Source organism: Passer domesticus, chromosome 9, assembly GCF_036417665.1.
Source record: "Passer domesticus isolate bPasDom1 chromosome 9, bPasDom1.hap1, whole genome shotgun sequence".
Taxonomy (NCBI): Eukaryota; Metazoa; Chordata; class Aves; order Passeriformes; family Passeridae; genus Passer; species Passer domesticus.
In genome coordinates, this window is record NC_087482.1 from 36,290,767 (window position 1) to 36,312,534 (window position 21,768).

General features: G+C 47.3%; 1 protein-coding gene across 1 annotated transcript in view; it reads left to right on the top strand.

Moving 5' to 3' along the window:
* Positions 1 to 18,905: 18,905 nt before the first annotated feature.
* Positions 18,906 to 21,768, top strand: part of CHST13 (carbohydrate sulfotransferase 13) — a 30,378-nt gene continuing 27,515 nt past the window's right edge. The window contains exon 1 of the mRNA XM_064432731.1: positions 18,906 to 19,063. Coding sequence (XP_064288801.1) covers positions 18,970 to 19,063 — 94 coding nt within the window. The 5' untranslated portion in view covers positions 18,906 to 18,969. The remainder of the gene's footprint in view (positions 19,064 to 21,768) is intronic.

The following is a 21,768-nucleotide window of genomic DNA, read 5'->3' on the forward strand; positions in this document are numbered from 1 at the left end:
TTTGCCTCAATGCTTGTGATCACGTGCAAGAAATGTATATCTCCAGGCACAGAAATATAAAGTGCAGTCATTCTGAACTGGCACAGGAATGCAGGTCTACCCAGTTAATTTTTTTCCATTGTACTGGGTGGAGTGGCTCTGCAGAACCACTCATATACACACCCTTTCTTTTTTGGTATTGTTAATTATTTTAAACTGCTGTTCAGGTTGGTAGCATAGCTTATTACTGTAGAAAATGGGCAGTTTCTCTCCTTCTGTGGTGAGTTATGAAAAGCTTTTTAGCTTGATTTATTCTGAATTCTGCCATGTCTTGCTGATTTATCTATTATGCTCTAAAATAAGGCCAATTAAGCCCAGCAGTTAAGCCAGACAAAGACATGCATTTCCCTACCCAAAAGGTACTTTTGAAACAAAAAGACAGCGCTTTTAGCCAGTAAATTGTATCTTTTGCTTTGAACTAAGGACAGCACCATAGGATTATCACTGACTCTGTTGTCATGGGCACCTCACATTATTACTCCACTTTGCTTTGTTACCACGTTCAGTCAAAGCAGCGACACACAAAGGAGAAGGCAGCGCTGTCAAGTGCTCCAAGGATGGGATTGCTGAACGCTGTATTTTAATAATCTGACTTGTTCACAGAGCCGAGCCAGACCAGCCAATGCAGGAGCTGTTGTTGGCCAACCAAAACACAGCTGTTGTAGCTCATTTTGAAGTCTACCAGCCTTTCTGCTGTCCCCTTTCAGAAATTAAGCTTAATCTTCTGTATGCAAGGCTTATGTCACCTTATTTGGGAAGGGTTTCACTGACAGCCTTGGCGTTTTTTTCCTCTTCACCTCGTCCTTTGTGGTTCTGGCAGGAAAGATTTAATAGAAACATACCCAGGCAAAAGGCAAAACAGTGAATGCTGTGTGGTTCTGCCTCGCAGCCAGCCTGTGGCTGTGCAAGGGCCCAGGGAAACACAAGGTTTTTGGGAAAAGTCTTTTGGAATGTTCTTCATACTGGGGGAAGCCAACCCTCTAGTGTGACTTAAGCCAGTGGGCACATGCCCAAAACAGAAGCTGTCTTTTAAGCTGGGTTTTATTTTTTCTTTTTATTTTAACTTTCCCTGAAACTCAAGTGAAATTAAAGTTGGGAGGGGAGGCAGTTGTCTAAACTGTATGGATCAAAATTTCATAAAATCTTAAGTGAGTATCAGCGAAACAAAGCAGCTGAGCCTCCCCAGCCTGCCAGCGTCTCCCCATGGCCTCCCTGTGCTGTGCAAAAGCCAAATCAGAGCTGTAAGTAACCCTGCTCCACTGCCAAGGGCTCATCACATCGGTTTATCCAGAAGGGCTTCTGCACCAAAGATAGCCTCAGGCATGTGGGTTACATTTCAGGTCTGCTTTTAGAAGAGGGAAGCTGAATGTTGGTCTTCAGGCCTGTGATTGTTGGAAAAGCCTAGATTTGAGCTTTTTTTACTGCCTGGTGTCACAGTGCTCCTCTAATGACCACTGGTTGTTGCCACAGTTGAATAAGTTTCCCAGATTAACCAGCAAAAAGAGAAACCCTCCACCCTTGGTTCTTTTTTCATTTTATAATTACCTGCTCTTTCTCTACACTTGCTCTTTTATCCTTTCGTTTTGCTCCTGCCTGGATGTGCCCAGTGCCTTGCAATTAAAACGAAGTTGCTCTGTAGAGTTCACAGTCTAAGATCACATGCTGCCAGCCCTTGCTCATTAGAGCAATCCCACTGGAGAGAATAAGGCTGTTTCACACCAGGCCTGCTTGCTTGGTGTAGTTAAGTTCTGACCTTAAGTTACATGTTTTAAAACATCAGCAAAACGTTCTCTGACTCACTGCTAATAATATAGCTGCTAATAGGGTGAATCCCTAAAAAATACATCCAAATATTTTTATATAATAATCAGAAAACTTTCATTCCCAAAGGGAAGGAACAGTTGCACTTTCAACATCACTTGTGTTTTGGCCTGGAGGTGTCCTACATGCTGTGCCAAAAAGTAATAATTAAAGGGACACAGTCAACATAAAACTAAGTTTATTGAAATTCCTAACCTGTGCTCCTTGGCAATGCAGTAGAGTGTTCAGAGTGAAGAGTTTTTTAATATAAGTTTGTTTTGCACCACTCAGGCTCTTTGTTCTTTCTGCAGTGCTCAGTTTTAAGTAAAAAATCTGTTTTTTCTGGTTTCGTTTCTAGTTTGTGTTCGATCACTCAGTGTTTCTGTGCTGTATGTGTTCTGAATTTAAAAGACATCTGCTTCGCTTCAGCTGGATCCCCTACTGTCAGTCTTTGCTTCCTCCTGTTATGTGCATGTTAAAATATCACTGGCATGAATATGCAAGGAAACTAAATTCAAAGCCAGCACCACAAATAATTGCTGATCCTTTTAAAGTGTCCAAGCGTCTCATGAGGTCTTTGATGCAGAGACTGTTAAGCAAGACAAAAATTTTGACTGCTCTCTTTGCAAGCAACAAGAGTGAGCATCTGCAATTTGTGAAAGCAACCACTGGTGAGAATTACAAATCAATACAATGCAATGTGCTGGGTGTATTTTATTTTAATGAAACCCTGCTTCACAGAGTGTTTGGAGTTTCTCAGCTGCCCTGTTCTTCCCTGGCATCCAGGCAGGGTGATAAAGGAGTGAGCCACCTCCTCCCCAGCTGGGGTCATGTGGCAGATGCTACAAGAGATGCCACAAATTCTGCTGATTTCTTTTTTTGGAGGGGTTTTCCCCTGATCGGATGGTGTTGCAAGTAACTCACTGTAAATCACAATTCACTTGGTCACCAAGGGTTTGCAAGTAAAATTGCAAGAGATTCAACTTAAAAGGAAAAAAAAGAAGTATAAAAATGCATAGCTCTGCATCCCCAGGCGGGCATGAGGCTCCTGCCTGTGTCAGAAGCAGCTGTGCCAAGCAGACAAACCCCAGCCAGATGTTGGCACCCTGCCCTGCCCTGCCCAGAGAGTCTGGGATGGACAGTGGGGAGTCAGTGCCACCCCTGGGTTTGAGTGTAGGGGGCTCTGCTCCCTGTGCCAGGATCAGGGCGTCGCTCCTGCAGCCCCACGGCGCCTGGCCAGGAGCCACCTGCATCTGGCCAGCAAAAAACTGAGCCAGAGGAATTTCTGTCCATCTGCACCCACAGCCTGCTCCTGCTCAGGGTGCAGCTGGAGGTTAAAGATAAACCAGTCTTGCTTCTAGGAACACTGCCCTGAGCAAGGCCTGTCTGGTCCAGAAGATTTGGTGTTCGCAAGATGAAAAAAAAAAAAAAAAAAAAAAAAAAAACCCAAAAGAAAAAGCACCTTTATGTCAAGGCTGTGCCATTATTCCTCCTCTTACAGGGCTCAGAACAAAAGGGTCTGATGGTCTTACAGGGACACTGACAGTCCAAAGGCTGTACAATAGCCTGCTCTGGCAGTGACTTCTGCTAACATGTCCAGAGATGGGAAAAAAGTTGAAAACAAAAATTCTGTCAGAAAGTGCAAGGGATAGACTTGAGAAATCCATAGGCTGCCCACCAGGATTGCTCAAGCTGGAAGGGAGGACCTGGATACCATATTGATCTCTGCCGAGGAAAGCCAGAAGCAGCACTGAGGAGATGACCCAAACAAGAGACACTGCACATTTCCAGAGATCCAAGAGAGCACTGGGAAATAAATACTATAAATATTTAGGTTGTATGAATGCTCAGACAGGTCAAAAAGCCAAGGGGAAGATGAGAGAGGCTCCTGGCAGAGCAGCACTGATGGGGAGAAGCCCTCTCCCTCCCAAGGACTGGGGGCTTTGCTGAGCTATGCTGCTTCTCTTTGGAATTTTATTTCATTCAAATTTCTTCCAGTCTTGATTTATAATTCTTCATGAAAACTGGTTGTTGTTTTTACTTCAAAAGCCCAGTAGCCACTTGGCTCCTCTCCAGCAGATGCTCTCCATGCACAGCCAGGCCTCTGTGCTCCTCTGTACTGCAGCTTTTATTTCTGTATTCCCTGCCCTGAATGCAATGAAGAGGGGTTTGTCTGCACAGCCCCGTGGAGGGGTGGCAGGGGGAGCCCCCAGGGTTCAAGGGTGAATTCAGAGAGAATCAGAGCCACGTGCAGGGGCTGCTCCCCCAGCAGTGGGGCCTTTGTGGATGTGAGCAGCCCTGGCAGCTCCGTGTGCCAGGGGCACAGCTGCTGGGCTCAGCCCCTCCACAGGCACAAGGCACTCCCTGGGACAGGCTCCTGCTGCTCCTGGGCTGGGCACTGCACAGCACTCTCTGCCCTTGGCTGCCTTGGAACAGCAGCAAAACCTCTCTGCAGAGAGAGGCTGCCTTTGCACTGGGAGTGGCATTATTCCCTCTGTCCTTCTGCAGCATCCTGAGCAGGTTTGGGTATAAACACCCAGGCTGAACAGCCTGGCCTTGATCTGCAACCACCTTGGCCCCTGCTGCAGAGGGCACCCTGGAGAAAAGGTGCCTTTTGGGCTTGGAGTGTTCCCAGGATGGGGAGAAAGCTCAGCGCACCTCTTCAAAATGCTCCAGCTCTCCTGGTGAAGGTGTAGCCCCCTGGGAGAAATGCCTTATCTGCTGAAATCCTGCCAGTTTCTGAGCTACATTGCATTTGGGATGCCCAAATCCCATCCAGAGAGGCTGGCCCGTGTGCTGCAGTGGGGAACTAAATCCCTGTGAGAGCTTGTTTGGACTGAATTGTGCATGTGCACAAGGGAGAACCTGCTGAAATGATAACAACCCAGGCTATATCCCCAGCTGGTGTTTGGCTGCACTGATAATATAACAATTCCTGGGGCAAGCTGGAGCAAAGTGACAGGTTTACCCCTTACCATGGAAGTGAACTGAAAGTGAACTTATACTCTGACTGTGAAAGTAAAAGAACTTGAAAGGAACAAAGAAAACATTGGATTAGTTGTTAAAGGTGTCTTGCAGGAGATAAATTGGCAGGAGTGAAGCTGACTTAACATTAACACCCAGAACGAATAGGAGGCTGTAAGTTAACCTTGAGGGATCATTAACTTCCATCTCCTTTCAACCTATGGAAAATTATTTTCCTCCCATTCTCTTATTTTTTGGCCTTTTTGAAGGTGATCAAATGCAACTCTGCTTTTCAGTTCAGCGAAACCTTTTAATCCTGCCTGTGCATGAAACACTTCATACCATAGTGTGGCACTTGACAGTAAATTAAATAAACTCTTCTTTATACTCCTGAACTGTGAGAGACCCTCAATAAATAAAACAAATCTGCAAGTAAAGAGAATTTAGTAGAAGGCTGAATGTTTTCCATTCCCTCAGAGACGTGGAGATCAGTGTTACCCTTACGTGCCTGTGTACCTGTGTAAGTTCAGTCAGACACCTGACTTCTGTGTGCCTCTTTCTCTTCTTTTGCTTCACAGCAAAACCTGCTGTCTTCTGAAAACAACCAGGGACAACAAGAGCAGCCTGCTTGGCTGCTCCAGGCAGGCTTGCAGCCCTTTCCATCCTTGTATTGTGCTGCAGGAGGACTCCTCACCCTCTCCAGGCTCTTTTGCAGGACAGCAGAAGAGCAAGAAAACCCCTTCATGTCCATGACATGCACAGGGGATGGGAATCAGAATGAGCCAAGAGCCACCAGTTTCTGTGTAAGGCCTGGTGAGTAACAGATATTGCTGAGAAATCCATGGGCTGCCCCTGAGGGTTGCCCAAGCTGGAAGAGGATCTGGATACCATGTTGGCCACTGCCAGGGGAGCCAGCCTTTCCTCTGCAGCAGCACCAGCAAGGAGATTACCCAAACAGGCACAGTGGACACTTTCAAATACCCAAGAGAGCATTGGGAAATAAATACCAAAATTGTTTTTGTTGTGTGAATGCTCGGCCAGGTCAAAAGCTGAGGGGAAGCTCCCTGCAAGAGCCAGGCCGGCCTGCCCAGCGGGGCTGATAGTCACAGGCTCTGTAACCCAGGGACTGATGAGCCCCAGGGAACAATCCCCATGGATGATTTTTACTGCTGGCTGGTTTCAGCTGCACATCCCTGGATGTGGCTCCTCTGAGCTGGCTGGCATTGAGCCTGGCACAGGGCACCAGGACACTGATGGTTGCTCATGAGGCTGGGATAGGCTCCTGGCAGAGCAGCACTGATGGGGAGAAGCCCTCTCCCTCCCAAGGACTGGAGGCTTTGCTGAGCTGTGCTGCTTCTTTTTGGAATTTCATTTCATTCAAATTTCTTCCAGTCTTGATTTGTAATTCTTTATGAAAACTGGTTGTTGTTTTTACTTCAAAAGCCCAGTAGCCACTTGGCTCCTCTCCAGTAGATGCTCTCCATGCACAGCCAGGCCTCTGTGCTCCTCTGTACTGCAGCTTTTATTTCTGTATTCCCTGCCCTGAATGCAATGAAGAGGGGTTTGTCTGCACAGCCCCGTGGAGGGGTGGCAGGGGGAGCCCCCAGGGTTCAAGGGTGGATTCCGAGAGAATCAGAGCCACGTGCAGGGGCTGCTCCCCCAGCAGTGGGGCCTTTGTGGATGTGAGCAGCCCTGGCAGCTCCGTGTGCCAGGGGCACAGCTGCTGGGCTGATAATATAACAATTCCTGGGGCAAGCTGGAGCAAAGTGACAGGTTTACCCCTTACCATGGAAGTGAACTGAAAGTGAACTTATACTCTGACTGTGGAAGTAAAAGAACTTGAACAAAGAAAACATTGGATTAATAGTGAAAGGTCAGCAAAACAGCCAGAAAACCCCTCAAGGTCCCTGATACTCACACGGTGTGGGTGTTCAGTGCAAGCCAAGAGCCCTTTCCTTTTGATGGCAGCATTCCAGCTTGTGCCATGGGGATCTCCCTTTGGGTTCCATTTTGGGAGGATCCTCTGTCACAACATGGGCTGCTTTTGTACACATGTTTGAAACCTTTTGACCTCCTGCAGCAGCTGCCCACTGGTGCCCCAGCAGTGCAGGACAGGCAAGTATCACCTGACAACACTTAACTCTCTCAACAAATGATACCTGCTCTTCCTCAGACACCTTCAGCACTGAGCTTGCTGTACCACCAGCCTGCACAGAGGCAGGACAGGGAGGATGGTGTGTAACAAACCTGGATGTCCCTCACAGAAACTCCTTAAGACGTGCATTAGGAGGGATTAATTTTTTGGATTAAAATACTATGAATTGAGTTACCTCCATTCTGTTTTGCTCTGCTATTGACTTGTTCTTCCATCATAGGCAAGTCACTTCATCTTGATACAAAGATTGTGGGAACATGTGTCCAGGGGAAGTCTGTTCCATGCTTTTCTGGTAATGGCTGTGATCACTTTCTGCTTTGTCCATGGTCAGTTGGTCTGGAGATATGACTGTAAAGTTTAGAAGAGGGCAGTATGGATTAGAAGTCCTTGTTAAAGAGCCAAACATGCAACAGATGGTTTTAAATTGTAGTGAAGGTGTAACTGGTTAAAGAGTGAGTTAAATGGAAAGGAACCCGTGGTTGGTAGGGCAATAGAGCTCCATGTTCTCACCCCATCAGCCCACAAAAACTATTATAGGGCTCCTACAAAGATTCAAGATTCATTGTCTTCTTGGCTGCCTGCTTTTTGCCACAAAGAGCTATGAAAGTGTCATGTTCCCCATGGCATCCACTTGTCTGGCAACACAGCCTCTTCTGGGCCAAGTATTTCTATAGTGGCACCACACAAACAGTGCTGCAGCTTGCTGTGAATCATTGAGCATCCCCTTTCCAGAGCAGAAATGTGGGAGGGAAACTGCTGACACCCTGGGCCTGTGGACTTTCCTTCTGCCTGTGCCAGCTTTGGGAAGTTCTACAGAACTCAGCTCTGCATTCCCCAGCTGCTTCCCATTGCTTTTACACAGGACACATGCAGGGTGGTAAACTGGGAACAGGGCTTGTCTTTGGGTGTGGCTTTTGAGGACGATTTAATGACACACTGGTGCTCTTTTGCACATTTTTTTATGTGCTTTAGTACAATTCTGATCCTAAAGGGTGTTGCCCAGCAAACATTCATCCTAGTGAGTCTTTGGGGTTCTTTGTGTTTGAACTTACTGTGACAATTCACCTGTCTTGCTCAGCTAATAGCAAAAATATTCCCCTAGGACCTGGTTGAAGGATTTATATTCAAGACCCAGCATTCTGTCATTATACTGATCTTTTCTTATGCAACTGGTGCACCCACTGTGTGCTGCTTCTGCTCCTCTTACCATCACCTCCCTCTTCATCCTCACTCTCCTACACAGCTTGGTCCATATCTTATATAAACTGTGCCCCCATTTTCACCCCTGGGCTTCTACTGTGGAGAAGACACAGCACCTATGGCCCTGGGTCCAGCAGTGTCCCCTGTTGTTCCCATTCCTGGCCTCTGTGTCAGAATGGATCATAAAATGCCTCTCATTTCATCTTTATTAAGCTTTCCAAAAGGCTTTGGAAAATAAGATCTCTATCTGAGGGGGTGTCCAAATTCACAGGCTCAGTTAACTACATGGACTAGAAACCACCTGGAGGGCTTTTTAAATTTTTTTTTGACCTGTGAAAATTTAAATTCAGCAACCAATGTTTTCTCTGCAAGAGAGGGTGAAATTATCACCTCTTAACTCCAAGGAAAAAGCTGATTTCCCTGATTTCCTTACAAAGTTTCAAGTGTTAGTGATTAACAGTGTCAGCCTTCATTTCTGTCTTTGCAACACTGAATTTTGTGCATATGGGTGATGCAGGTACACCACCTATTGCTAAAATGGACCAGCACTTCCAGCAACAATAATTCATTTCAGCTGCTCATAGTTTTGCCAAATTGCAACTATTTGGGCTGAAACTTCCTAAGCAGAGAATGTCTGCTTCATACTGATTAATTTGCTTTAAATATCAGCAAAAATGGTTCAGCTGTTCTTTGGCCAAGGTTAAAGAAATTAAATAGTGGATGTTGCTCTCACTAATTTGGTTATGGTGGAGGTTTTCATCCCTTCTATCAAAGAAATTCTACCACCCACATTTGTTGTATTCTAAGCTTGTCATTTCTTGATTGGGATTTGTGGTGTTAGGCAAGAGTTGTCCTGAGAGCCTCTATGAACAAATGGTAAAATCACAGCCCATTTCACTGCCTCCTGTTGCAGTCTGTCTCCTGGAAATCTTGCTTTCCCTGCTCCTGTCCTCAATCCCACCATCCAAGCTGAGTAGCTTTCTGCTGCCCCCTCTTTCAATCAAATACACTTGGGGTTTCAGGCCTCCTTCCCCTCACTCCTCACAAATCTCTCCCAGTGCTCAGATGTACATTTTTGCCCTCCCTGAGGTCAGCAAATAGGCTGGTTTTAGCTGGTTGTATGAGTCTGGACATTGTGAACATTTCTCACTTGATAAAACCTCTCTGCACTTTCTGTGTCTGGAGAGGGTATGGACACTGAACATCTGGGAAATGCTTGTGTTATGTGAGTTTCTTCTGGTTTCTTTGATAGGTGATTGATTTTACAGCCAATATTCTTATGGGCAGGTGGGTTGGAGAGGTTTTTTGGACAAGGAGAAAACCAGATAGCTGAAGCTAGTTAAGAAAAGATTCCTCCCCCTCCTGCCCCCACTTAGTTAATATGATAATTACTTAATATCACTTAATATGATTTTAAGTTGGCAAGAAAGACTTGCTCCAAGAAAACAGAAACAGTCACATCTGCCACTGTAACTAACAGGGACTTTCTCTGAGCACAGCCCAGAAAGTCAGGTGCATTTGTTTTCATTGCTGTTGGATCACTCACCAAAGGCATTTGGTTCCCCAGCAGGATTTCCTGCTCTGGCTTCCATGAGATTAATTGTTTCAAAAGCTGGAGTGGATGGAAAGTTGTGATGGCTAAGTCCATATAGAGCTAGCACTAATTCTCCATGCAGGAAAAGCTGATATTTTGAGCAATGCCATGTGTTTCTGTGCAGTCTAATATTTCATTCAGCTGTTACAGATTTTTTACTTTATTCAATCATTATTTAACATATTAAGGAAGGACATGAAGAGGTTCCATGCTGCTGTTGATTGATACCTTTTCCTTTATCATCTTCTCACAGCAATTCTCTAAGTTTCATTGCCACACTCACAAACAGCAACATGCAGCCATAGATCAGACTTCTTCGAACCCAGGGCAGGTGTTTGTGGCACTGCAATAAAAAGGAGGAGATTTTGCTTTGTGTCATTCACTGCTACTCCTAACAGTGGTCACAAAGCATGGGATCTAGGATTAAGTTTCCCTCTGCAGTCCTGACTGACTGAAGAATACATTTGAGAGACTTCAGCTGAGAATGGCTTTCCTTGCTCATCTTCTGCATTGCTCAACAAAGATTTCATTGGAAAACAATTGGTTAAATATATCTTTTCTTCAGCTGAAGCTGTAGCAAGCACTTAGCTATAAATTCCTGTGTGCCCAGACAGGGGCTCACGAGATCCATGGAGTCATGCCCACTTTGTCCAGCTCTGGACACCCTGAGAGGAGACTCTGGAAAGTTAGCATTTCCCTTGACTGCATGCTTGGCTGGTTTAATACCATGAGCCTCTGCTGGGCTCTGCAGGAATAGTTTGGCTGGCTACAAACCAAAGACCAGAGAAAGTACAGCTACAGGAGCAGAATAGAAGACAGTGGTCGTGGTTTAACCCAGCAGGCAGTGAAACACCACACAGCTGCCTGACAGACTCTCAGAGACACACACACAGATGACTGGGAAGAGAACTGGGGACAAAAAGTACAGGACAGCAGTATATATATACATATATAGTGCATATATATATATAGTGCATATATATATACTGCACTGCAGTGTGGATGGTAACTGTCAGAACATCAGACCTTTACCACATTTTTTCCCCTAATTCCTAATCTTTTCCTAGCACAGAGCCAGAGTTTATAGTCTGGGCCAGCCCTATTTCTAGATAATGTTTAACCATGATTCCCTCTCGCTGATTATCTTACAGCTCAGTTTCAGCTGCTTTGCTGGGCAGCATGAAGCTTTTCCACATGGTCTGTGGACATCATTAAAACGTGACATGAGCCTGGTGCTTTCAGCCCAGAGGGATCTGGCCCCCCTTCAGCAGCAGGCTGAGGCACAGCAGCAGCCCCTGGCTCTCCCCAGCCTCGTGGTGCACCGAGGAGCTCTGCACAGGGAGCCTCAGCCTGCACACTCCATGCAAGCCTGGATGAGATCCATGTTGCAGTACAGTGTGGATTCATAGTTCATTCAGAGCATGTGCCTCTCTGCCACCTCTGCAATTTGAGCAGTGAGCTTTTAATCCCTTACTAATTATTAGGTATTCCTTGTCTTGCTTTGATCAAACCAGGAGGTTGGGGGTGGCTGTAGTCCCCCATCCTGCATTTGGGAGAGCCCTCTGGAGGACTGCAGGATGGAATGGTTAGCCAGGGGCATCTCAGGGCATAAGCCACAGAGAGGCTGACTGAGGCACTTTGTTCAAGCTCCTTCACTCCATTAACTACAGGATGCCAAATGGAAATAGAGCAAGCTTCAGTGCAGTTCTCATTGCTTCAGGTTTTAAACACTGCAAGATATGCCTAAGCTACCTTGTACTGTGTCCAGCTGGTGCTTTCTGCACATGCCCTCATTGAAAGAGATAATCATGTTTTGTTTAAAATAATTTCTGAAGTTTAAAAGCCCATTTATATCTGCCCAGTTCACTGAACTGAACCTCTGCACAGTAGCATATTCAGTTTCTGCTGTAACCTGCTACTGCTGCTTTTAGCTGTAGCTGTAACCACAAAATACCAGCCAAAAAAAAAAAACCAACACTCTACTCACTTCACTTTTTTCCTTCTTTTTTTTTTTTTTTTTCCAATGACACTGGTTGCACTGTTCATTGGAAAGAGAGTTTGGGCAAGGCATCTGACTGTGCTGTCTTCCTCAGCTGAGAGAGGAATTGGAATTCTCTCTGGCTTTGCTGAAATCACTCTATTGCTGAGAACATCTGTAGAAATGAAGTAGCTTTTTCTCTTCTCCTCTCACTGATGGCAGACTTCAGAGCAGGTCAGGCTCATGGGTGTTTGTGTGGATTATTGTAGAGCCTGTCTCACTACAACCAGCTGAAAATACAGCATTTTCTTTAAAAATACCTGACTTAGCTGCCATCAATGTATAGATTTGGTAGCAGCCAGACTGTCCAACACTGCCAGCAGTGCCACCACAACAAGCCAGGTGCTCTGGGAGGAGCTCTGGCCATGCCCTGGGCAGTGCAGAGCAGCAGCAGCTCCGGCAGCCACACTCTGTTGGATGCTGGAGCCTCCTCCAGGGGGGCTCAAAGTGGGGCACAGGCTGCACTGAGAGCTGGGACTCACACTTTGAGCTCCTGGAAGCCCATGACACACAAGCTCATGAATCATCCTTCCATGGCCAATCTGCAAGAAGAGCCCAAGGCACTCCCTGAAAACCTTTGATCTGAGGGGTTTGGCCTGCAGCCTGCAGGCCTCCTTGGGCTGCTTCTCCTGGATTGATTGTGGCAGTAATAAAAGCTCCAGCTGCAAATCCCCGTTCCCTTCTGTTTGTGGACACTGGGATGAGGTGCTTTTTTGGAAGATTTCTTTAGGAAAGAGAGAAGCCAGCTGGCTTGGTTTTCTTTGCAGAGGCTCAGAGACTTGGAATGGGCTTTCTCCACACCACACTCAGATGATTTGGTGCCTCTCCAGGACTAAACTTCTTGCACAAGACACCTCTGGATATAGTTTCTGGTGGAGGCAGACACCATGCTTCCTTGATAGCCCTCCTAGACATTATGGGTCAGTGGCTGTCTGATTTTAGCAGTGCTGGAATTTTCTAATGCAGACGTAATTCAAATAGGGCACCCAGAGGATTGGAGAAAAGCCTTTATTATTTTTAGTCTAAATAAAAATAGCATCTCAGGCTTCCTAGAATAGTGAAAACACAGAGTGTCATGAACAAGAGCCGGACTAAGAATATTTATGTACCTTTTCAGCCAGGGTTTCCATGAAATAGAAGCTGTTTGAGTTGGATTTGACCAGCCCTGTCATGTTCAGACATATGCAATTACTTCTCTATGCTTAAAATTGCAGTAACAAACCTGAGTTTGACTTTGTGGCAGTATGTATTCACTAATGGTATTTAGTTGATGATAATGATTATTTTAACTGCACCTCCTTCAGTAAACAAGATCTGTTTTTAGTCATGAGGGAATGTATCAGCAGTACTAAAGGGGTTTAGGAACCTAAAACCTAAAACCTCAACTAGACATAGTCAGTGAGGACACTACCTAAATCACACAGGTTTCTTTGAAAATGTCATTCCATACTGATATCTTTGTTCATTTTTCTCTTTTCCCAAGGTCAGCCTGCTTCATGTAGAAAGAGTCAGCAATGTCAGTATTTCAGGATGGTCTGGTTATGCTGTCAGGACAAGGTGTTCTGACAGGAGAAAGGACAGACCTGCTCAAGCTTCCCTAATGTGAGAGGGACAAGAATGAATGGGACCTCTGTCCCTGCCTACAACACAGGGTTTTAAGGACAAAGAAAAGTTTCTCAGCATGTTCATTCTGTGGTTGAGGAAATTTCTGTAGTGCTGTTCTGAGCACTGATGGCAATTGACACTTCTTATTTACAGTGTGGGTTTTTTCCCCTTCCCTTTGGAGCCAGTTCAGATGGATGTGTGCATTGTAGCAGCAATGTGAGTGCTGGCAGTGCCCCACCAGGCAGGGAAGATGCTTCCCTTGGCCACAAGCATTTATCCCCACAAAACATCCCCTCACTCCACTGCCAGGGATAAATCTGCCTTTGCTCAGACCTGGGGAGTTACAGAATGCAACACCCCTGGTCACAGTCTTGTGCTCAGTGCTGCTGTGCTCAGAAGGGGACTCTCCAAACAAGGTACCAAAACTAAGGTCTCTCTCATGCTGTTTCTTGGCCGTGGCTGGTTGGATGCAGAAAATCCCAAGAGCAGATTCTTTGGTTCCAGGATTCCAACCCTGACCACAGCTGGTACAGAGGTGCAGGGCAGAGCCAACCAGTTGCTTTGGGCAGCAGGGAGAAAAGCTGTGGCTTTCTCCCCTGGGTGTGCAAGAAACAGCAGAGCAGGAGGCAAACCCTGACCGTCCTCCTCATGGGAGGCCTGACAGGTTTGCTGTACAGGGAACTGCACCAGTCCCATCGTTGTGCCAAGGTCAGTTGGCTTTGCAGTGTGTGTCTGTAAATCACATCCCTTCCTCAGGAGAGCCCCTCAATCTGACATCAGCAGCAAGCAAGCTCCCAGCTGGGAACAGTATATAAACTAATGAAATATAAATGCCTGGTACAAAAGACAATACAGTCCCTAGGTGACACAACTAAATAAAAAGTTTGATGGGAGTTTCCATCCTACCAACAGCATTTCCAGTAGATGCAGGCAGAAGGTTGTCCTTAGAGCCTGTAATTTGGTTTGCTTCCATCACCACTGGTGCTTTTAAAGGAACAAAACTGCTTCTTTTTCTTCATTTTATTTTTAAATTGTGGCAGAAATAAAGTTAAAGGAATGGTTCCTTGAAATATATTTTGACAGAGGCCAGTATGTCAAAATGAGAAGAGACAGCTCTGTTTTTAGTTCCTTGGTCTTTAGGAAGATTTCTGAGGAGATCAGGAGATAATTGTAAAAGAAGAGTCCCTGGGAAGCCATAAGCTTTTTCTTTTTTACCTGGTGAGGGGGTAAGAGAAAGGTTGACAAGCTGTGGAATTTAGCCAGGTTACAATACTGAGTACTCAGAATCAGGTGCTATGTGCACTGCTCTAACCCTTAGCAGTTTTCTTCTGATGAGGCATAAGAACCTGATTAACTTTAGGCAATGTACACTCTCATACTCACCATGTCAGTGGGATTCCTCAGGGGGTGGAATATCTTTGGGATTGACTGCTGTTGTTTCCCTGCCCTGTCCTTCTGAGACCAAGGAGATTTCTCAAGGCATCAGTGCTACTTTGTGGGAACAAGTGGCAAAATCTGGCTGCAGATTTTAAAAAGATGCACAAAGCATCATGTTATATTCTATGTAAACAGCAATCTTCCAGTTACCTCTCCAGAGGTATTTAATGTCATTTTTACCTTTTACCCAACCTGTGTCTTTTGTATACTGACCTTGCCAATATTTAGTCCAGCACTCAGGGGTGAATAGTCCACCCCAGCATGTTCTCTGCTGCTGTGAAGTAAAGCTCTTGTATATCAGTGCAAAGTGAGCATAAACAATAGTGCATTTATGAAATAACATTTGAAAAACCACATTCTGCAGGCACAAAGGCCTACAGAAAATGATGGAAAATCAATGCACTGCTTGAGAAAGCAAGTATTCCAGCTTGGTGCTGTCATTAGCAGTGACTTTTCCTTTTAATACAAAAGAGTGACAGAACCAGGCACTCTGCTTATCTTTCAGGACAAAATGTCATGGGTCCCTGTTTTGATAAAGATGGTTCAGATAAGGTGTTAGGAAAAATTTTAGAGAGTTTGTCAATCTGGAAAGGATTGCTTGGCAAGATCTTTGGAGTCCAGCTTGGGAAAACTTGCAGAACAAGCTCAAGCAGGGACAGACTGAGGCTGTGCAAGGTCCCTCTCAGCCAGCATGTTAGTGATGCCATAAAATTTAAAACACAGCACTGAGTATCAGGAGTCGATGGAAACCCCAGAGGCAGGGTGATGTCTAGTGCAGTTCTTAAGAAACAGAGAGGAGATGACCCATGGTCATGCCTGGAGCATCTCTGAGCTGCTGAGGAAAGCCTGTGCTGCAGCAGTGTCATTCCCCACAGCTCTGCCCAAGCCTTCACTGGGTGACACCCGGGGCAGCGGCAGCACTGGCAGTGCACCAGGGCCACCGGCAGCACTGGCAGTGCACCAGGGCCACCAGCAGATGGGAGTCTCACCGGCAGGAGGCCAGGGAAAACTGCTTATAGCGGCTCCAGAATTAAACAACTGGGTGCAAAGTCAAAATATCCTCTAGAAAGGCTTTTTCACAGTGGCTGGACAACGGGGCCTCAGGGAGGAATAGAACAGATTCCTCAGTTTCCAGCAGAAACTAGACGCTGTTTAATTTCTATTCAGCATGGTCATCAGACCAAAGCTCGGGGTTAATCTCACTCAGTGGCACCAAGGTCCTGGGAAAAAGCAAACCATGTGGCAGAAACCTGCTGAGAAGACAGTAATGAGCACTGCTAATGAGCAGGGAGGGAATCAAGCATGCACTGCATCAAAGGCACAGCATCATTCTGCAGGCAAACAGCATTTCCTCTTCACCTACAAGCCAGCTGCAGTTCAGACCTTGGCAGTAATAAATAATTTCCCTCCACAGCATGTTTTTAGCACCTTTTGATCATTATTTTTGGTTACCAGTATTGTTTTAATAGTCATAAATAGCTCCAGCCATGCTCTGAACCCCACAGTGGGAGGCACTGTGGAGACAGGGAGCAGGGTGGCCCTTCCACAAGGAGCTCACAGCCTGTCAAGGAAGGAACCATTGCCATTCTAGTGCAGATACTCATTTCTCAGTTCTTCCAATTGACCTGGCAAAGCAACAGACTAAGACACCAGGCATCAGTGCTTGCCACATTCATTTCACGTGTGCTGCTGAACAATTGTATTTTCATGTGTGCTTTGTGCACCTGCTGTTCCCTAGCCACCAGTGGGGCCTGGGGAGGGAGGGAAGGGCTTCTCCAAAGCAGTCTGGATCTGATGATTCCATTAGAAACGGGCTTGGGATCATAATCTGAGACTCTGACAGCTTCATCTCGTGCCCTTCTATGTATCTGCAGTGATCTTCTCAAGCAAGCACTGGTCACTGTGTAAGGTTGTCTGCCTTAATGGGCTGGGGTTGCTCTTTTCGGAATGGTGGGGCTGCAGGGGAAGGGGGATGGTACGAGAGAGCAGCATGTGTGACCAGGGAGGTCTGTCACTCACTCAGAACAGGCAACAGCAAAGGCCTGACCTCCCAGCAGCTGGTGCCATTGCCAGCAGTCAGCTCTTATCAAAATGTACATCTTCCCCCTGGAAAATGGGTTTGTCCTTCTAAAAGGGGTTTTCTCCTTCTGAAGGAGGTTTGTCCTTTGAAAAGGGGAGCATTTGCAGCTGAGTCCACATAGAAATCCTATGAAATGGTCATGATGTGCTTCCATTTTCAGCCCCGTGGATCTGAGCAGCACGTTCACCTCAGGCTGCTGAGGACCAGCCTTGCATATGTGATGTGCTCACAGATGGCCCTGGCCCTGCCCCCGGGGATGAAATATAGACAGCAGGCACCAGGACTCAACAGGTCCTGCTCAGTGCATGAGTTTCTACTGGGATGCTTTACTGTATTTTCTTTAATGGGAATTTTCAACTGAGTGAAGTTTGCTTATTTCTACTGTTTTATTCCTCCTGCTGAACCTAGGGAAGCTGAGCTAAGGAGATTATTATTTTCCCTAGCTCCTCTGGGAGCCTTGGGCTAGATTTTTTGTTGTTTCAGTACTGCAAGATGCAAATATTGAAAAATTCACCAACAATCTTGAGTACACTTTCCAGCTCCTGAAAAGCTACTCCAATGGGGTTCCTGCTCCACAGGCTGGATATGCCTTCAGTCATTGAACTCTCTCTGGCCCCAAGGACAGCAGTATCAGACATCCCTTTTGCCGCCCCTGAGGTCTCCCAGCCCATCTTTACATGTGAGCCAAACCCCAAGTCTTTGCACGCTCATCAAGGGGCCAAAATTACTGCACCATTTGCAACAGAGATCAGGCTGCATGTGCAGGGCCATCGGCACCAGCAGCGCTCCCGAGCACTGTCTCCTGCTCCCTGGAGCCTGGGGTCACAGTTCCCTCTGCAGGCACCAAACAGGCACAGGGCTCTGCTGCCGAGGCTCCTTCCAGCTGGTTGCTGCTCACACTGGTGAGCCCTTGCCAGGAGGGGTGTTAGGGGCCCACTTGTGGTCTCATTTCTGTTGCCCCTCTCTAGACCCTCCAACAGGGACATCAAAGAGCTGCTTAATTCCAGGTCATAGCCCAGCACAGCCTGGAAGACGCTGTGTGTGTTCTTACTTCATTCCAGCTTCCTTCACTACAATGAGATTCTCCTCCTGGTTTCCTCTGCCCTAAATGAGAGCAGAATGAAGCCCAGCATGTGCACATACCCAGATTTTGTCATTCCCTGTGTCTCCTCCTTGAGCTGTCCTCTTTTTACTTAAAACTAAGAGTGCTGGGGCTGAAGAGAAGCAGTGAATGGGTGCTGTCAGTAGAATCCAGCGCTCGGTCTGGCTAATTTGGCAGGTGGCCTTTGAGTAGATCTCGAGTGTTTTACAGAGCTGGGTGAAAAGCATTGCCGCTATTTCAAAACTGGGGCAACAAAAGCTCTGGGCTGGTTCTGCCTGTGATTGCGGAGCCTGGGGGATAGAGGATGCAGTAAGAGAACTTTGTGCTCTCACTTTCCAAAAGCATGCCGAGAATCACAGAAAATTGTGTCCTCCTTCTACAGAAATTTATTTATTGCTTGAGGTGGAATTAGTCAGAAGCATTATTGCTTTCAGTAAAAGACTGCGGGGCCGGGGGTAGGCAAAAGAATATTAAAAAAAAAAAAAAAGAAAAGAAAAAAAAAAAGAAGAAGAGGTGTATTTTAAGGCCACGTGTATTGTGTATTTTAAGGCCACGCAACTTTGTGATGCTTCCGAAGTACTGACCGTGCAGAGGAAAGTCATCAGGAAACTCCCGACCCTGCCACCACAGCAGCGACTCCCTTTCCCCCCGGGCAGCCCCGGAGCCGTGACGGGAGCTGGGCAGGGAGGCGCGCCCTGGGCAGGGCGCGGACGCGGCACCGGCCGAGGAAACCCCGCCGGCCCCCGCCCCCGCCGCCCGGGCCGAGCCGCTGCCGGCGCCGCGGGGCTCTCGGGGGGCGAAGTTCCCGTGCTGGCGGCCCAGCCGGCCCGTGTCACTTCCTGCGGGCGGGCGCGGGGCCGCGGGCGCGGGGCGGGGCGGCGGCGGCGCCCGGCGGGGCTCGGCGGGCCGGGCCGGGGCCGCGGGCGCTGCGCTGCGCCGCCAGCCGCGGCCGACGATGCGGCGGAGCCGGGCGCCGCGGCTGGCGCTGGCCGCCGGCCTCGGCTCGCTCCTGCTCGTCCTCTTCTACTTCCAGAGCAGCCTCAGCCCAGGTGGGTCCGCCGCGCTCCGGGAGGGTTCCCCGGCGGGAGCGGGGCACGGCGGGCACAGCCCCTTCCCTGCCCGGGCAGCCCCTTCCCTGCCCGGGCAGCCCGGGGGTGCTGAGGTCGTGTCCGCCGGGGGTTGCCCATCGCTGGGCTGAGCCCGGGGAACTTGGGCGCGGTGAGAGCGGCGCTGCCGTCCCGGCCCCGCGGTGACAGCCGGCTGTGCTCCCCAAAGGAGCCTTCTCGCGGGTGGCTGTCCCGTTCGCTGTCCCCGCGGGCACCCAGCCGTGCCGAGCTCTGTGCCATCGCGGAGCTGAGCGCAGCCCTGGCTCGGGACGGGAGAGGGGCGCTGCTCTGCCCCGCAAGTGCCGCTTCATTCCCGCGGTCGCTAAAATTCCTGGGAGTCTGAATGACTCGAGGGACTTCTCTATGTGTGCTCTTAGAAATTTCTTCCAAGTTGGGAAATAATTCTGAACTAAAATCTGAACCGTTTTGTTCTGGCGGATAATTTATTTCCCTGCCTTTTCTGCTCTTTTGGGGAAATTAGTTCGTCTTTCCTATTAGATGTTTCTGGGTAATTCCTGCCTGTTTTAACAATGTACTAATGTTTTCTGAGTACAGCAGCAATCCATCAATGGGGCCTTTGGAGTCACATCTTAAAATTCAGAAGACTGACTTGACTGAAACGTTAATGGAATTTTATCAGTGTAGACTAAATGAAATGTGATTTTCCTTTTATAGGGGCTGCTCCATCACTTTAATGTGTTTTTTTCCTCAAAATAAAAAAGGCATAACTTGTTGGCTGAGTAAGATTGAAAAGGAGTTGGGTTTTGAGCAAACATTTGTTATTTCTAGATGAGCATGTGAAGCTTGTCGGATGAATTCAGAAATCCCAGAAGACCATAATCAGTACTGTATTCCTTAGTAACTTTTTCTTTTCTTAAAGAAATGATTTATGCATCTTATTTTAATATTGGGACTGCTCAGTAAAAAAAAAGTGCAGCACTGAATCAGCTTTAATCTCCAGGGGTGCTAATGAAGAGATGATTGTGTTTTTACACTGTATATGCTTTCTAGCATCTGACTGGAAAACATGTCTCTTTTCAGGATTCTGGTTTTCAGAAAAGAGATTCTGCTGGTCTGAGTCAGCAGAACTTTCTGTGCTTAGCTGACTTTAATTCCTTACCTGATCTCAACCCAGGTTCACACAGAGTTCCCCTGAGGTCAGAGCAAACCAGGTGATGGTAATGGTGGTGGTGTCTCACGAGGTACTGGAGGGAATTTGGGTCTGGAATGCTAATGCAATGTCCCACAAATCTATTCTTTCACATGGGGCAAGTGTCATTTTTGAAAGTTCCCATAGATGCTGATAGGTCTGAGGTAGGGATCTCCAGCTGCTGGAACCAAGTGATGTTTGTCACTCCATGGGAACCCATTTGTGAGGATGTGAATGCCCTCTGCCCCTTTAGGTTCAATAAGGAGGTGAGTTAAAGCAATATTCATATTCTCTAACACCAGCTTATTTTCTAGCCACACAGTTGTCTCCCTGGGTCCAGCCTTCATTTTTGTGCCGTTTCTTTCCCTTATTATTTTTCAGTTTACAGTTTTTCCTTTCCTCTTCCGATCAGTGAGAAACACTAGCAGAGGAAAGGTCATTACCATATACAGAAAAGAAGCAAACTAAAGATTGCTTCATTTTTATCCCAAAGGAAAACAAACTGAGGCAAATTGCTTGAATTTTAGAACTTATAAGTTACAATAACAGGTAAACAATTTGCAAATGAAAATGTCATCTTTAAAGTGGTGTCTGCCTGGGGGTTATTTGGAGTTCTAGTTGTCTGGTGTCATTTGGTTTTTATATAATAACGAAGAAAAATGCTAGAAAAAAAAAAAGAAGCAAAGCTATGAGTTTCCCCCAGGAGCAGTCAGATCCTTTCTCCATCATTAGCAGGATTGAGCAGGTTGCCTTCCCTGGGCCACCCACAGTCCATTACATGGAACATGCTGAATTAATCCTTGCTAATGGCACATCGAGAGCAAACCTTCCTGTGACCAGGACAAGGAACGGGGAGAATGATGATACAAATCTTAAAGCTTGACAGTGCTCAGGGCTCACTCAGCTCAGGGGCAGGAATTAACCACTCTGGTTGCCTTGAGAGTGCTCAGGGCTCACTCAGCTCAGGGGCAGGAATTAACCACTCTGGTTGCCTTGCCCATCTGGGCAGTTGTGCATGGAGTGGTTTGTGCTGAGCTCCGTGGCTGGGCTGGAATAAGGCTTTCTTGTTCTGCCTCAGGAACACCCACACACCAGCCTGTGCTGAAATAACTCTGCTCCTAAATGCTGCTGAGTTGGTTCTTTTGGTGGTGGGCTGAATTGGTCTGTACTGCAGGCAGTGGCAGAATTCCCTGCTGTACCTCCTGGAGGCAGGAAGGGGCTGAGTGTGTTTGCCACAGGGGTGGGACAGCTCTTGGTGCTCCACAGGGCTTGAGTGTGCCCTGCCTTCGTGGCCCTGGTGGTTTTTGTTGCCTTTCCTTCCTGCTGGGTGTACTGGTGAGCAGACACGGGGTCTGTAGGCCCAGCACTCCCCTGGCCCTGGCGTGGAGCTGTGCCACGGACTGTCCCCTGCTTGCTTCAGGTCGGTGGTGACCTGTCTGTCCTGCTGGCCATCAGCTGTGGCTCCAGGCTCACAGGTACATGGCCAAGGAAAGGATGT